This window comes from Triticum aestivum, chromosome 3D (assembly GCF_018294505.1).
Source record: "Triticum aestivum cultivar Chinese Spring chromosome 3D, IWGSC CS RefSeq v2.1, whole genome shotgun sequence".
Lineage (NCBI taxonomy): Eukaryota > Viridiplantae > Streptophyta > Magnoliopsida > Poales > Poaceae > Triticum > Triticum aestivum.
Window position 1 is genome coordinate 590,843,434 of NC_057802.1, and position 17,063 is coordinate 590,860,496.

The following is a 17,063-nucleotide window of genomic DNA, read 5'->3' on the forward strand; positions in this document are numbered from 1 at the left end:
ACAAAAAATGAAAGATTAAAAGAAAAAACTGAGCCGGAAATCTCCTAGACGGTTCCCAAAACCATAAAGACCTGGCTGGAAGCCACCTAGAAACTTCCCAAAACTGGAAGCTCTGAAACGTTTAGTCGGTCGGCCCATCCCGAATGCTCGTTGATGTCCCCTTTGCATCGCTCTGGCAACTTGCCGCACCGAGCGGCAAACAAGAAAACACCTTATACAGGGGAGCTCCTATTCCATGCTTCAGGCACCAGGGAAGCTCGCCGGTGCTGATGGGCCGGCCTATGTACTCAATCACATTTGAGGAAAACAACGAAAACAAAACAGGAAAAAATCTGCAAAAATGAAAATGTTCATGAATTCGAAAAACTTCACGGATTTAAAAAAAGTGATCAATTTTGTAAAAAATCATCAAATTTGCAGAATGTTCTTTAAAATTCTCCAATTTTAAAAAAGTTCATCAAATTCTATAAAAAGTTCGCAAATTCGAAAAATGTCATCGTTTTAAAAAAAATCACCGATTTTGGAAAAAGTTCACGAATTTAAAGTGAAGAAAAAACAAAAAGGAAAAAATAAAATAAAAAATAGCTAAACGGGTCGGCCCAACTTGGAGGGCTTCAGCGCCCGTTTGCAAAATGGACAGTAACGGGCGCCTGAAGCGCCAAATAGGATATGCGCCTATACAACGCAATTACTTCATGTAGCAACAAAAGCTAGGGTTAATTCATTGATGTTTACAGGAAAAGCAATGGGGTCACTGGGAGTGCCCAACCACATGTGCCGCCCTTGGGTAAGAGTAACACTTGACCTAGCGAGTCTATGAGTTTCAAAATTGGAAACTCAAGGTTCAAAAGTAAAGTTACACAAATTGAAAACTTTAACTGTTTTTAGGATATCTCTAATGATACTTTCATAGTTCCCTCCGATGCCCTGCCGAATATGATTTACAACCTGTTTGCAATCAGACGTGATTTGAAGATGTTGCATACTAAAGTCTTGAGCTAAAGATAAAACCTCCCTGCAAGTGAGGGTTTCGAGTGAAGCAGGATCCGCCAGACCTTGAATGACAAGTACCAACGCCCCTAAGTAGGATCCATCCCTATCTCGACATAATGCCGCCACTTCACCCAGAAAATTCTCCTATGATATTGTTGCGTCCATGTATATCTTTATGTATCCCTCGGCCGGGTGGAATCCACCGTCGTTGTTCCTGATTGCATGTGTACTTGGCCGCAGTGGTAGGCTCCGTTGGAACCAACAACTGCTCCAACTCCGAGATGAACCATAGGACAAATATGTGAGTATCTATGGGCCCTGATCCTCTCCTTCATGTATCAATTTCCATCTTGAGTACCAGCTTGCCTATTGTCAAACACGGGCGCGCCCATGTCTCACTACAAGCGAGACAAAGTCAGCTCTAGTTGAAGGCAGCGGCCTAAACTGGCCGGCGCAGCTCACGCGAGGCCACTTCCTCTTCTTCTTTTGTTCGTTTGACCTTTTGTTTGGTTTTCTTGATTTTTCTGTGCTTTCCTTTGCACTTCCAAACATTCTACACGTATATATTACAAAATAAACTTTTCATAATGTATTGAAAAATGGTAATCATCCATCTTGAAGAATGTTAAATGTGTATAGAAAAAATGTATACCAAAAATATACAATGGGCGTGAAAAAACATGATGATGTATTTAAAATATGTTAAACGATTATTTGTATTTTTTAATCAAGTTTTGAAAGACGTTGAATGTGTATAGAAAAAAAATTAATCAAGTTTGGACCATTTACTAAAAAATGATGAAATCTTCTGATCATATATATGCAAATATGAATCAAGAATTTTTAAAAATGTTGAACATGTATTCAAAATGTTAACCAAGCATTTGGAAAATGTAAAATGTGCATAGAAAAAGTGTTGACCATGCATTAAAAAAAAGTTAATATTGGATTTGAAAGTGTTGATAAATCATTTGAAAGAATGTTCATAGAAAAAATGTTGAACATGTATTAGAAAAATGTAATCTTTTATTTGAAATTTTTTAATCAAGCATTTGAAAAAAACTAAGTGTGTATAGGAAAAATGTTGACCATGTACACAAAAAAGTTTAAATCTTGTATTTTCAAAATGTTAATCAAGCATTAGAAAAATGTATTCTATTTAGTTTTTTTGACTATGTATGAAAAATGCATAATTTGTATTAAAAATATATTAAATGTGTATTAGAAAACTGTTGTTGATATATACAAAGAATGTATAATGAAAACGAAAAGAAACGAAGAAAACCAAAAGAATGAGACAAAAAACAAAATATCCAAAATAAAAAAGAAAATGAAAAATAAAATTGAAGCAACAAATGAAAAAGAAAAGAAAAAAAACGTAGAAGAAAAAGGAAACAAACAAAAACTAAAACTAGCGGAACCCTGGGTCATTTTGCCTCAACTACATTCTGCCCTACAAATTGATCAGAATCCCGACGCTAGCCTGGTGGCTAGCACGGTTTTAACCTATCTAGGAGACCACGGTTCGAACGGCAAATCCAAAACGGCTCCCGTTGCACCCGTTTCTTCAGTTTTGCGCAAACGGGCGCATACCCCGACGCCGCACTGGACCGGCCTAGTTCTTTTTTTCCTCTGCATACAGGAGCCAAAAAAGGGTGCTCGCAACTGAGGGTTCAAACTCGGCCTCACTTGATCGAGAGATCAACGTTCTGATCACCAGGACAACGAACACCTCGTGCATAAAGACTTCTTTCCATTCTTTTATTTTTTCAACACGTTGTGAGAGCCCGGTTTTGGGAAGCTTCCCAAACCAGTTTTGACCGGTTCGCAGGCAAGTTCCTGGGTGGTTTTCTCTTCTTCTTCTTTTTTCTTTTCCTTTTTCCTTTTTTCTTATTTTCCTTTTTTTCTTTACTTAAATGCATGAACTTTTTTTTCATGTTCGATGAACTTTTATAAAAATAGATGTTTTTTTTCAAATTCAATGAACTTTTTTGAAAATTCGATGAACTTTTCTCAAAATCGATAAACTTTTTTCAGATTTGATGATTTTTTTTCAAAATCAATGAACTTTTTTTTCAAACTTGATGATATTTTTCCCAAAATTGATGAACTTTTTAAATTCTGTGAATTTTTCCAAATTTGATCAACTTTTCGAAATTGATGATTTTTTTGAAATTTGATGAATATTTTTCAAAATTGATGAACTCTTTTTGAAAGTTGATGAACTTTTTTCAAAAATGACGAACCTCTTTTCAAATTTGTGAATTTAAGTTTATGGGAATTTTTTCAATTTTCATGAACATTTTTTGAATCCATGTATTGTTTCTCTTTTTTTTTCAGATTTTTTTCGATGGTTGACCGTTCAACTGGCCAACTGTCGACAGGTCAACTGAGATCGAGCGAACGATGCGACAGGAAAAAGGGGAAGAGGCGACCTGGGCCAGCCCAGTTTGCGGGCGCTTGGGCGCCAGAACTGACAACCGGCACTAAAGGCGCCCGCGGCGCTCCTTTTTCATTGTTTATCTTTTGATGTGTGCGTGAGTGGGCTGGCTAGTTACTGTTGAAGATTGCAACGAGAGTTCCTATGGTCACGCTTCATGCCAGAAATAGCGAGCGCGCTCAAACACATCAAACGCTACTTTTTTAAAGAGGATGTTCCTGTCGTTATAATGGGAGAAGTGGGATTCGAAATACACACGAGACCGTTGATGGATGTAGCTAATAACAAGTAAGTCAAGCTCATTTGGTTGACCACACACAGGAAAACCAGTGCTATTTGACACTTCCTTTAGTTAACGAACATTAAATACCCAATATAAATTATTTAAAAATATATAAATTTCAAACCGAATTCTTAAAATATTGATAATAGAATTTGAAAAAAAACTTCATAGAAATTGTTACAAGTTCACAGAAATGAAAAGGGCCGCGAATTTGAGAAAAGTTCATGAATTTGGGAAAAAGTAAGAATTTGAATTTTTTTGCTGATTTTAAAAAAGTTCATCGATTTTGAAACAAGGTTCCTCTATTTGAAAAACAAAGTTCACAATTTTTAAAAAGGATTCATAGTTTGAAAAAAGTTGATCGATTTTGAAATAAAAGGTTCATGGATTTGAAAAAAGTGCATCAATTTTGAAAAAATTCATGAATTAAAAATTTTTGTCGGCTTGGAAATGTTTTGTAATTTAGAATAAGTTCACAAAAATGGGAAAAAAAGTCATTGAATTTAAAAACATAGGCATTTGAAAAAGTTTGAAATTTCAGAAAATCTTAGAAAAGTTCACGAAAGTTGGAAAAAAGAGAAATGTTCATGAATTTGGAAAAGGAAAGAAAAATTGAAAAAGGCTCGTGGATTTTTGAAAAATGTTCACGAATTTGATAATAGCTAAAAAGAGAAAAGAAAGCTAAAACCGATTAAGAACAATAAGAAAAAGGAAACTATAATTAAAAATCAAATTAGCAAAATGGTTGGGGAAAACCAGAAGACAACCGCCCAGAAAAATGCATAACAAATCATTGGAAAAAGCATCCCAAGAAAAACCGGTGGATAAAAAGATCAACGTGGGCTGCCCTTTTAGAATATAATGCAGTTGAGGGTGTTCGCCCATTTTTGATTTGTATTATATCCGGTGCTAAAGTTGTCGAATAGGAACTGATGATGCAAAACAATGACATTTTGACGGGAGCAACTAACCAAGGGTTTCCCCTTGCGGGAGCCTCACAAGCGTCACTTTTGGTGGGCTGAGAGTACGCTAAGTGGCGCCCTTTCATCCGCCGCCACATGTCACGTGCTGGGTGCACTAGTAGAAAAACGACCTAATGTTCAGCTAATTAGTCTCGGTTCAATTACGACCCGGTACTAATGGTACCATTAGTCCCGGTTCAAACGGTTATGCATTAGTCCCGGTTCGTTAGTGACCTATAGTCCCGGTTTGTGTCACAAACCGGGACTAAAGGGGTGGTGGTAGGCTAGCGTCAGGCCGAGGACCCACGAGCCTCTTCAGTCCCGGTTTGTGACACAAACCGGGACTATAGGGACCTTTAGTCCGGGTAGGAGCCACCAACCGGGACTAAAGGGGTCTAACCTTTTAGTACCGGTTGGTGGCTCCAACCCGGACTAAAGGGGTTCTACAATTTTCAAACTCTACCCCCACCCCCCGGTATCGCCTTTTCAGTTTTGAAAAAATGATAAAAATTTCAAAAATTAAAATCCTTCGAGATGTAGTTATGTTACTACATCTACTAGTTAGGGAAATTTAATAACATAAATTTCGACATGTTTTGCCAAAAAAAGTGTTATGAAAAAGTAAAATGACCATAACTTTTGCATACGATGTCGAAAAAAGTATAATATATCAAAATGTTCAGCACGAAAAGCAGGTTCCGATTTCGACCGTCGTAGGCTATTTTGCAAATTTTTAGAATCCTCAGATTCTGAAAGGAAAAAAATTATGCTCAAATTTCAGTTTTTTTGAACTTTGGTCAAACTATTTATTCAAGAAATATTAGTGTTAATAAACAATTACTGTTTTTTACAATAATAGTTTCAAATTCAAACGGTGAAACGTGTGACTTCATGCTAAAGCTAAACTCCTAAGGGTTAATAGGATTGACAGCTTACTATTGTGAGGAAAACAACAAGTGCAGACTTGGAAACTAGGGGGAATAGAACTCGAAATTTAAGCATGCTCAGGCTGGAGTAGTGAGAGGGATGGGTGACGGCCGGGAAGTCAGACGATTTGGAATGAGTGCTTCACACTTGAGCGGTGATTAGGAATGATTAGAGATTAAATTATCAAATAATTCAGAAATTTGAAAATCAGAAGAAAAATATATAAAAAAATCAATTTTTTCTGTAAAATTCCTTTAGGCCCCTAGCCCCCGGTGCGGGCTCGTGCCACGTGGTGGGCCTTTGGTCCCGGGTCGTGTTGAACCGAGACTAAAGGGGAGGGACCTTTAGTCCCCACCCTTTAGTGTTGGTTGCAGAACCGGGACTCAAGGTCCTTACGAACCGGGACTAAAGCCGGATTCTGCACTAGTGGTGCTCCCTCTGATTTTTATTTTATTTTTCTATACACGCTTTTGGGTTCTAGATTTTTTCGGTTTTTGCTTGGTTTTTCCTAGGTTTTGGAGATTTTTTTTAAAAGAAAAATCGGCGAAAGAGCATGTTTTTTTGTTTCCGTGAGAGCTACATATTTGCTTCCACGAGAGGCACAACTTTGTTTCTTGTGGATGCACATGTTTGCTTCGGTGAGAGGCACATCTAGAAGTACAAAAAAAGTGCTTTTAGCTTGGTTTTTTTCCATGAAAAAAAGTTCATCAAAATCTATTAATATGAGATCTAGTTTTGAAGATCTCGAGGCGAGAATCAATGGTGAAAACGGTTCGTGTTTAGACGCACAGTTTAAGAGACAAAACGTTTTGAATAAATATATTTACGAGAAAAGAAAAAAATTTAGGTTGCAACAAGTAGCGCACATGCAGTGCGCCATTTGTCGCAACCTTGAAAGATGGGAGTAACATTTGTAAGGGGTACCCCTCAATTATATCGTATTCTGACACTACGAGAAAGAAAATTATCCTAGCAATAGGACCAGGAAAGAGACGATCATTTGGATGGCCCACACACTAGAAAGCATCGACTCTTCCAATTCAAAGGTAGACTAAAAAAATCCCAATTCAAAGCTGGTAATGACGTGCCAAAATATTTGCGCCATACCTTTATCCACACACCTCGCTATCGCCATTTTCCAGCCCGGTCAAGACAGCTGCGTACGCATTTCATTCCACCTTGGTTTGTGGCCATAACAAGCCGAACTGCTCGACCCACGCTCCAATTCAGCGAGAATCAGGAAACGAGCCCTGCACGGATGGACGGCTCGTCGGCGGAGGTGGCGAAGGTGAAGCGGGCGAAGACCGTCTTGACGGTGGCGGCGATCTCCGGCTCCCTCCGCCGGGCCTCGGCCAACGCCGGCCTCATCCGCGCCGGTAAGCCAGCTAACGCCACCACCTAGCCTCTCAGCAGGCGTACGCATCTCAATCGTGGTAACTCTAAGACTGAGGCGTTCGTTCCGTGTCGCTGTGTATCCAAGCCGCCAAGATGTGCGAGGAGTCCATCCCGGGGCTGCAGATCGACCACGTCGACATCTCCGACCTGCCGCTCCTTAACACCGATCTCGAGAACGTCGACGGCAACGCCTTCCCGGCCGCCGTCGAGGAGTTCCGGGACAGGGTCCGCGGCGCCGACTGCTTCCTCTTCGCCTCCCCCGAGTACAACTACTCCATCTCAGGTACACGGCGTATACTGTGTTCCGGCAACACCACAGCTTCCTGCACCCGTAAAGACCGAGCGACAGGTGTTTTTGCTTTCTGAAAGTCTGAAACCACGTGTGCAGGCCCTCTGAAGAACGCGCTGGACTGGGGGTCGCGGCCACCGAACGTGTGGGCGGACAGGGCCGGCGCCATAGTGAGCGCGTCAGGGAAGTCCGGCGGCAAGAGGTCGGCGTACCACATCCGGCAGGTCGGGGTCTTCCTCGACATCCACTTCATCAACAAGCCGGAGGGGTTCGTCTCGGCGCACCATCCGCAGAGCAAGTTCAACGGCGACGGCAACCTCATCGACCCGGAGACTGGGGAGCTGCTGAGGAAGATCCTTCTTTCCCTCCGGGCGTTCGCGCTCAGGCTCATCCACGGCAACGACTCTGCTGCAAACTCCGGACAAGGTAGTTAGTATATTTAGTGGTGTGTGCCATCTGCTGTGATGGCCGGATGAAGGAGCTAGTTGAGATGTCGGGATGTTAGTTGCTTGAATAATCTTGTATGCCAAACATTCTTCTTCGCTAGCTTCCATGGGATAATAACGGAATGGCTGAGCGTGTGGCCATTTTACATCCAACTCTTCGTAGGAAACCATGATCAAAGCATATATGGCTCATACAAAGTGATAGAATGAATGGCTATTAAACAACGTCGCTTTAATACGACGTCGTTTTAATACGGAAACCATTATTCGAGCATTGCTATAGGGTTTCGATCGAATGTTGGTTTCCGTATGATATTCTCCCCCTTGTATATAGCAATGCTCGAATGATAATCACACGCACAATATGTCTTTCTTCTTTCTCTCTCGTGATTCACTTAGTGTTAGTTCTTTTCTCTCTCGAATAATTAATAAGTTCACCCGCAAACCTTAGAAAACTCGCACTAAAAAAGGTCTCCATCAATGGAGGTGATCTCCGGTGCCTGTTGCTAAGTTGTGCTCTTCTCGAGACATAGAGTGGTGCTCCTCCTTGTCAATTTTACGCATAGGGCAGGAGCTGTGCAGGTTGCAGCACCTGCGTGTGCACCATTGTGAACTGGAAATGATAGAGTTGCATGCTCCAAATCTTACCAAATTTGGGTTCAAGGAAGATCTCATGCAAATTGTGCTCAGTGATTGTCTAAGGTTGTCAGAGGCGACCTTTGTGTCGAACATGAGGACTCAAGAGTTCCATGATTATGATTTCGACGATTTGACCTTCACCTTCACCGAGCTTGCTCTTCCACATGTGCAAAAACTATTTCTACTTTTGAATTTTGACAAGGTTTTCTCTAGAAAGAAGTGCTTCCTTTTACTTTATTTAAACTTTGCTATCACAATATTGGATCTCAGTTTAATTATTAATTTTGTGCATGTGTACTGTTTCTCTTCCAGGTGCTAAGGTTCAGTGAAAACCAGACTAGCTTCATCAATTTGAGACATCTGAACATAAACCTTGAGCTCAGGTGGGATCCATATGATGACAGTTGGGTAATGGGGTTTCTTAATCTTTTCAAATTAGCACCTCTCTTAGAAGAATTGGAAATGCATGTAAGTAATTTAACTGTTGATTATGAACCTTTTTAACACATTAATTAGGATGTTGTGTGTTGCGTCTGTTTGACCCCCTCCCCCTTGAAGAATATGTATAGTGAAATTAACGGATATATGTGTGAGTTGGGTCGTGATAAATTTTGCCCTGCTACTATGAGGATGGTGACGGCTGTGCAAGAGCCCCTGCATCATCACCTCAAGAGTGTCCACATGTCTGGGTTTTGTGATGTCTCGGGGCTGGCCGAGCTGACGCTATACATCCTTGGGAATGCTACTGTAATCAAGTATGGAGGTAGATCTAGTGGCGTAAGCCCACACTCTTCACAACGATGATATATATTCAGTCAGCAAGGCTGGTTGTATCGAGGGGGATCATTACCACGTCGATCAGAATAGGATGTTTGCAGAGCAAATCCTTGGCAGTGAGGAGTTCCGTCATATCGTCACCATCTTGTGAAGTACAATGCTGGGGCTGGAGCCTGGAGATGCTATTTATATATGCCGACGGTTGATGGATATGGGCGTGGTGGAAAAAGGATCGATCGGTTGCTTTATGAAGATTTATAATAATACTCAGAAGGGAAGCATTCATGTACAAGCCGAATGATTAATGCAGTAGTGTGTGCACCAAAATTCAGTGTTGTCTGCATTTTTTGTTGTAATCTGGGTTAACTATGATTTCATCTTTTTTGGCTTTGCTATTATGAACATAAGCAGTTGGTAGCAATTTCAAGTGCTATATATGTGGTACACTGTCATTAATGAAATCATGGAATCATTCATCTCATTCCATGCATGGTCCGTGTGCGATGCTGTCAAGATTAAATCATGGAATCATTCATCTCATTCCATGCATGGTCTGTGTGTGATGCTGTCAACATTCAGTGTTTTCCTTGCTGCAACTAGTCTTGCAGCAAGATTCTAGTTAAAAGTTCCTTTGCAATACTACATTCTTCCAACTAATGCAGACAAAATAAGAGCAGAGAAGCCACTCCTTCTAACTACACTGGAGAACCTAGTTAAGTTCTAAATAATCACTCACTAATTCCACCCTTCTAATTAACTGCACAGGAGATTCACCCTTGTAACCACTCCAATGCTTCAACAGAGAAGTTTGAGTAAGAGGGGAAGAGGGAACATGAAGGGAGTTCTGCATATTTTGGCCTAAAGAGTTGGATTTTGCCTTGCTTAAAATTAAAAGAATCACAGACGATGATTTAATTTTATCAAATCTCAGAATATTTTCTCGCTGGTTAAAAGAGGAAAAATGAGGGGACAGAGCCAACCATTAAAACAAAACATTATTTTAGTGCGAAACCCGTCTAAATTACTTGCAACTTCATACTTTTTCACTTCTTGCAAATCAAGAAATTAGTAGCATCTCAGCACGTACACTCGCAGTGCTATCATTATATAGGAAATCCACAAAAGGAGAGGGAACATCATGCAACCACGTCATATCAAAACAAATCCATCACCTCAGCAACATTACAGGAAATGACAAAATGGTTTTGACTTACAAAAGCCGCGATCTAAGACTGTGTAATAAGTATTCATAAATACTTCCAGGCTGATGATATTATTACGAAACCAGTCGATACATACATATCGTTCTTTGCTTCTCCTTGGAGGCAGGATATTGATCTCCACACTTCTTGCTGGGGGCTATTATCAGTCTTACTTCCTTACCTTTTTGGGCAGCCGGCATCCATTATGCGCGAGCTGGGTCACGTCGTGGACATGCATGATAGGAGACGGGGTCCTCACTCTTTCGCCCCGGAAACCATCCGCAAAGCCCATGATCACCTTCTTCTTCTTCCTGAAAAAGGAGTATCCTTTCACCTTCACAACAACCGACTTGAGGCCAATCTTGCTGGCAACTCGCCCCATGTGTTCCCCTGTTGCTTCACCAGCATACCGAGCAAGACGAGACCGCCCCTTTCGATCCTCCAAACAGCCAGCGGAAGCCCCAGCCTTCCTGTTCCCTTTGACGTCCGTCACAGTCACAAAGGTCTTCTTCCCCTTGAGCGTGACGTGGAGAACGTCCCTCTTTACTCGCGGAGCCCCTGCTGGCCGCAGCATTTCCATGTTAAACCGGCCGGACCTGCCATCACCGGCAGTGAATCCGGTTCCACCCATCCTGTCACCAATGGCTGTGAATCCGTTTCCACCCATCCTGCCATCACCAGCTGTGAATCCATTAACACCCATCCTGCCATCAGCAGCTGTAAATCCGTTTCCACCCATCCTGCCACCACCGGCTGTGAATCCGTTCTCAGCAAAGTGACGGGGAAAACCGCCGTCAGTCTGGTTCCGTGCTTGCATGATGAGGCGGCTCATCGGATCACCGGCGTTCGTGAGGCCCTGCAGTGGGCCCTGCAAAAGCACAAATCGAGATTCAAATTGTATCAAGCACCAGATAAACAAGACCGACCACTCTGTTGATGTCTCGGCAAAACTTGGAAAAAAAATGCAGAAAAAGTGTGTGTACGTATGGCAATGTATCAGCTAATAAGATTAAGGTTATAGTAGCAAGCATTTGCAGTCACCAACAGGCACCGGACTCGGTTAATTTGTTAGGTTAGCTGGAAATGGCAAAGGAGGTGTAAGTACAGTAGCAAAGAAACAAAGAAATTTTCACAAGAACTCCTCTGTTTTCGTCTCATCTTCTTCTAATCCCCATGAAATGAAATTACACCACCGGTTTGTGCCACTCGAGTTGAGAGGCCTAGCTCCTGAATTTATCTATCTGTTTCAGTTCATGAGATTCACTCTACCAACGTATTGCCGGCTAGATGGGTCTAATTAGCTGGAAATGCAACGGAAGGGAGCGATGTCGATCAGTTAGACCGGGGAGCTGGTAGACGTACCTTGTCAGTTGACAGCAGGCGCTGGGCGCCTGGTGAGGCGAGCGGTCGCAGGAGTGCTCGGCCGGCGAGCCCGAGGGCCCTCGCTGCCATCGCCGCCTGCTGGCCGGACGAGGATGAGATCCTCTATGGGCCGGCGGCAGCGGCAGGGAGCAGATCCGGCGGTGGCTTCGGTCCAAGTCGACACAGAGACGGTCGATGGAGGAGTTGTGCGGGGAAGAGCCGGTCGAGGAGGAGGGTGGTGGCTCCAGCGGCGGAGCGAGACGGGGAACGGCGGCGGCGGTGGGGATTGGAGTTCTTCTTTTTAAAAAAAATGGGGATTGGAGTTGAAGCTACGGGAAACCTAACGAGACGTGGGCGGCTGGGGAGAGAACTGTGTAGCTGATCCAATATCTTCAGGCCCATGAGCAAGTGGATGCAACAACGAAGGCCCGACCCAACCCATCTCTAGGCCGGCCCAGACAGGTTAATTGGTTGCCGAGCGGATCAATGGCTGGTTTAGCGCTTGTTCGTGACTGATCCGCTTCATCAAAATCAGCTTCGTTTGTCTCAAATTTTTTTTTCAAAATCAGCTTCGTACCATCGGATATGCAGTGTGGCATGAAATTTACCCTCGCGATTAGGGTTTGACCTACTCCGCCAGCGGCCGCTGGCGTTGAGTCCCTATACCGATCCACCGGCCTCTCCCTCGCCCCTCGTTATCTTCACTGGCGAGCGAGCGGAAGATATGGGAAAATTTACTTCAGGTGCTCAACAATGAGGGTAACTTATTTTCAATTTGAGGAATTCAATTTTTTAGGTAAAGGATTAAAGAGGGTGGGTTGAAACTTTTTGGGAAAGGGTTAGACTTCCTCTTAACTCGTCATGTGTTTGCGAACCCTTCGTGCTTTGAAAGTCAGTCTCCGTGTAGAACTACCTTGCCAACAAAAGTTTCTCTTGGATGTAAGAAGCACTTATATGGAGTATTTGCCATGAATTCTCTGGCACTGCCAGACCTACATGTTAGAAAATGGGCCACGGCCAGCCAACCCATAGAAAACACAGTGTGGTATTAAAAGTAAATTGGGCCATCAGAAAGAAAAAAAAGTAGGCATTCCTTTGTACCTGCCAACCCAGCTTTGGTTGTGTAGCTTCGCCACTGTTCTTCGAGATACTAAATCTCCAAGCTAGAGAGTCCGTGAGGCAGTGATCCTGTTGGGATCCAAAGCATTCGGGCATCCCTGTTAAAAAACATTTAGGCAAAGTTCTTTTGGCAAGTTTCCTAACCGGGCAACCAATCTCAACTCGCATCGGTTTCACAAGTGACGCTCGATCCTACGAGATCGTGTGCTCCCCATCTTGCCTTATCCTCTTCTCAAGAATCCTTCTCCACCTCTCATTTCTTATCCATAAGACACCACTCCTTCCTTCTACATCCACGATGCGCTGCTCATTGTCGCTGCAACCGCTCTCCTGCTTGATCTCCGCCAAAACTCGCCTTATCTTCCCTCACCATTCCCTAGCACCCTCACCTTTGTCACACATGAACTGCAATGAAGTCCGGGGGGTGCTACGTTCATGCCCACCACATGCTGCAATGGTGAATAGCTAGGTGGTGAAACGGTGGTGTCGGGACGTTGCGACGGCGGTGATCGCGCATTGCAACTGCGGCCGCCGCATGCTGGAACTGGCTGGCGGGATGTCGCTACACTACTAGGGAAAAGCTTATAGGCAGACGCTTACTAGTAGTGCGGGTTTATACCCCTCGCTACTGCTACTTACTAGTAGCGCGGGTTTTTACCCCTCGCTACTACTAAGTTGATAATAGTAGCGCGGGTTTTTAACCCTCGCTACTACTAAGCGGTTTCTAACGTGCCCCCCGGGACATGCCATAGTAGTAGCGAGGGGTATACTACTACTAAATTTATAGTAGTAGCGCGGGTTTATACTCCTCGCTACTACTAAGTACGAGGTAGGTTAAGTCCCCATATCCTCGGCCGAATCCCTCCTCTCCCCCTCACTCTCCTCCTCTCTCCATAGGCTCTCCGGTGATGAGGTGCTCCTGCCCAAGCACATCTCTTCCTCCATGCCGTCCAACAAGTCCGCCTCCTCACGTCGCTGGCGTCCAGGAGCTCGCCCGTCTTCCCCGTCGCCTCCACGCCACCACGACGGAGCACCTCACCACCGGTGAGCAGCCCCGATGCGCCCTCTATCTCCTTCCTTTCTCCCTTGTTTCTCTTTTTCCCTCTCCCTCTCCCTTCGATTTTACTCACCTCCCATGCCCATGCCCGCGCAGGTCGTCGACATGGCCAACCAGGAGCTCTCCGCCTTGGCCGCGAAGAGGATCCTCACACCGTTGTCTTGCTCTACACTGGATCCGATCCCTCTCCAACGGCCATCGCCGGATCTGGTCTACCGCTACCCGTCCGCACCTCCAGCGACCCCTGTCGTCGCTGGATCGAATCATTGACACCATTGACAACATGCACGGGGTCGAGATTATTTTTTTGGTTTTTGAAATTAATATTTGTACCGCGGGTCACAGACACGCGCTACTACTAACACACATACTAGTAGCGCAGGATGCACCGCACTACTACTACCAGTTAGCTGTAGCGTCGTAGTAGTTGCGCGGGCACCCGCGCTACTACTAGCTGTTTAACCCGCGCTACTACTAGGCTTTTTCCTAGTAGTGCTACCCTGCTCGCCGCGTCTGGATCCGGTGGAGGTGATGTTGGAATCGTAGATGTGAATTGCTACTACTGGAGACTTGGTATGCCGATTCTGAAGGCTCTTGGTGTTGCGACCAGTGGCGAGCGATGGTGCGCAACCGGCGGAGGCGATGTTAGAACCATCACGTATCAGTGTTGTGACCGGCGGCGAAGCTGCAACCATCAACAGAAAAAAGCTTCAACCGGCGATAGACAAAGCTTCAACCGACCATTGCACAACTGGCAAAGTTGCAACCGTCGATCGAAAAGGCTTCAACTAGCGAGAGAAAAAGTGTCAACTGATGATACAGAAAGCTTCAACCGGCCACTTAGCAACCAACAAAGCTGCAAATATCAATAGAAAAAACTTCAACCAATGACAAAGAAAGCTTCAACCCTCACGGCGAGCCAATGATGCACACGACGGTATTGCACCCGCGTGATACCGTTAAGTAGATGGAATAAGTCACACAAAAAATGACAAATATCTATAATAAAAGTGAAAGTTGCTTCAATGATATTTGGAGTCAAGGTCTCTGCACTTACCTTTTGCACCTCGATCTTTCAACTTGTCACAAATGAATTTATTTTGCACAACAAAAAAAGATCACAAACTAGATTATGAATACATGCGAAAACCCATGATGACAAACGGTGGCGTCGATGGATCTGCGGCCCGTGGGGTGGTGGATCGGTGGTCCTTGAGGTGGCGGTCCGATGGCGATCGGCCATGGCGGCGTGGAGGTGAAGCGACGGCGCACTGGAAGGTGATGGGTGACAACCGGACTGTTTTTCCCCCACAAACGTGGATGAGATCATTGGGGGAGGGTTGCATCTTCCCCTCTATATTGAGGGAGTTAACGTGTTTTTATCACCAAACAATGTTAATAAAAGAAGATCTGCCAGAACAAGTTTTTGAGGCCAACTCTCCAACGAGGCGCGCACCTTGACGACGTCGCCTCCACTGCTTGTGCATGTTGCCGCCCCACCCGCACCTAGTTGGCTCTTGGCTCCCTAGCCATTTGACACCGCTCGCTCCGCCGTCGTCGCGGCTTTGGTGTGCCGGCCTCAGCCCCCGTTCTTCTCCGCCGCCTCGTCGGAGAGAGATGTAGGTGAGAGAGACGAGAAGGAATAATAAAAATAAAACAAAAATGGCTCACTGACAAGTTTGGCTCATTTGTTAGGTTGGATATTTGGGATGAATTTATTGATGATCTGCTACACCAATACACTTGTGAAGCTCAATTAATTTATTGGGAGAGCCCTTAAGTTATAGTCACTCATAGGAAAGCTGGTTTTTTTTAATCAGCTGGAGATGCTCAACCCATTAGTATTTCCACTAGATTTACTTTTTCGTACACTGCCGTTATTTATTTTGTTACAATTTGTTGAGTAGATATTTTGTACTGCACGTGTATTGGAGTTGTGGCCCACTTTCTAGTTTTGTATAGTTGAGGTAAAGGCTTTCCTTTGTAATATATATGCGTGCACCAGCACCCCATCAATACATCGCATTGCAAATCATCTATTAACATGGTATCATCCTTTTTGATCTAACCCTAGGGTCAGCCACCGCTGCCGCCGCCGCGCACCCCACCACCGCACCCGCCGCCGCCGCGCCCCTCCCCTACTACCCCGTGCCGCCGCCGCCCGTGTGTAGCTTCCGCCCCGCGCACCTTGCGCCGCTGCCGCTGCCTTTTCTCTACGCCGCCGTGCATCGCTAGCCAGCTGCTTCGCTAGCCAACGCGTTGCTAGCCAGGACGCCGCCCCGCTGACTTTTCCTCGCTAGCTAGCACGTCTAGCCAGCTACGTCCGCCTCGCTCGCCTCCCGTCACGCCCGCGCAGCCGCCTCGCTAGTCTGCCGTCGCGATCTTCCACCCGCGTCGTAGCTTCCTTCAGCCGCCGCCATGTCGTGGCCCTCCTCTCCCGGCTCCTCCACCACCCACTCGTCCAACCCGTTCGCTGGTCCCGAACCCTCCGCCGTCGCCATCCGTGACCTCAACATTGAGGCCCGGGTCCCTATCCGTCTCGACAGCCCCAGCACGTCGTACTACGCGTGGAAGACCTACTTCAACCTTGTCTTCCGCGAGTACTATCTCACCGAGCACATCGACGGTTCCGTGGACAGCGCGTACATGCGCGGCGACCCGGAGTGGTCCGCCATCGAGGCCACGCTCATCCGTTGGTTCTACCAGACGGTCTCGAAGGACATCTTCCACACGGTTGTCGCCGAGGACGACGACGCTTGCATCGTGTGGGCCAAGATCAACGCGCTCTTCACCGACAACAAACTTCAGCGCCTTCTTTTCTTGCAGCAGGAGTTCTTCGGCTGTCACCAGGACAACTCCACCATCGACGAGTACTGCATGAGGCTCAAGATGCTCGCCAACGAGCTTCGCGACATCGGCGCTAAGGTCTCTGACGACCTCATGCTGAGCACCCTCACCGCCGGTCTTAATGAGGACTTCGGCAACGCGGCGTCCAACCTCACCCTGCTGCCGCAACCCACTTTCCAGCGCGTCGTCGCGTACCTCAAACTTGAGGAGCACCGGATGACGAAGCTGAAGCAGCGGGTCCAGCACACCGCTCTCGCCGCCGGTACCACCCGCGGCGGCCCTGCTCCTCCGGCCGCCCCCCGCCAGCCCGCGCCGGCAGCACCCG

The 17,063-nt window shown here is 45.3% G+C and overlaps 2 protein-coding genes across 2 annotated transcripts; one reads left to right on the top strand and one right to left on the bottom strand.

Moving 5' to 3' along the window:
* The first annotated feature begins 6,728 nt into the window (after positions 1-6,728).
* LOC123080750 (probable NADPH:quinone oxidoreductase 2) lies at positions 6,729-9,632 on the top strand. Its single transcript, XM_044503686.1, has 4 exons — positions 6,729-6,981; positions 7,086-7,283; positions 7,389-7,715; positions 8,687-9,632. The coding sequence occupies exons 1-4, from the start codon at positions 6,864-6,866 to the stop codon at positions 8,701-8,703; spliced, it is 660 nt and encodes a 219-aa protein (XP_044359621.1). The 5' UTR covers positions 6,729-6,863; the 3' UTR covers positions 8,704-9,632.
* Positions 9,633-10,287: 655 nt separating this feature from the next.
* On the bottom strand, positions 10,288-12,067 carry LOC123080751 (uncharacterized). Its single transcript, XM_044503687.1, has 2 exons — positions 11,716-12,067; positions 10,288-11,221 (listed from the first exon to the last, which is right to left on the bottom strand). Exons 1-2 carry the CDS (start codon positions 11,803-11,805, stop codon positions 10,523-10,525), a joined length of 789 nt encoding a protein of 262 aa, XP_044359622.1. The 5' UTR covers positions 11,806-12,067; the 3' UTR covers positions 10,288-10,522.
* Positions 12,068-17,063: the final 4,996 nt, after the last annotated feature.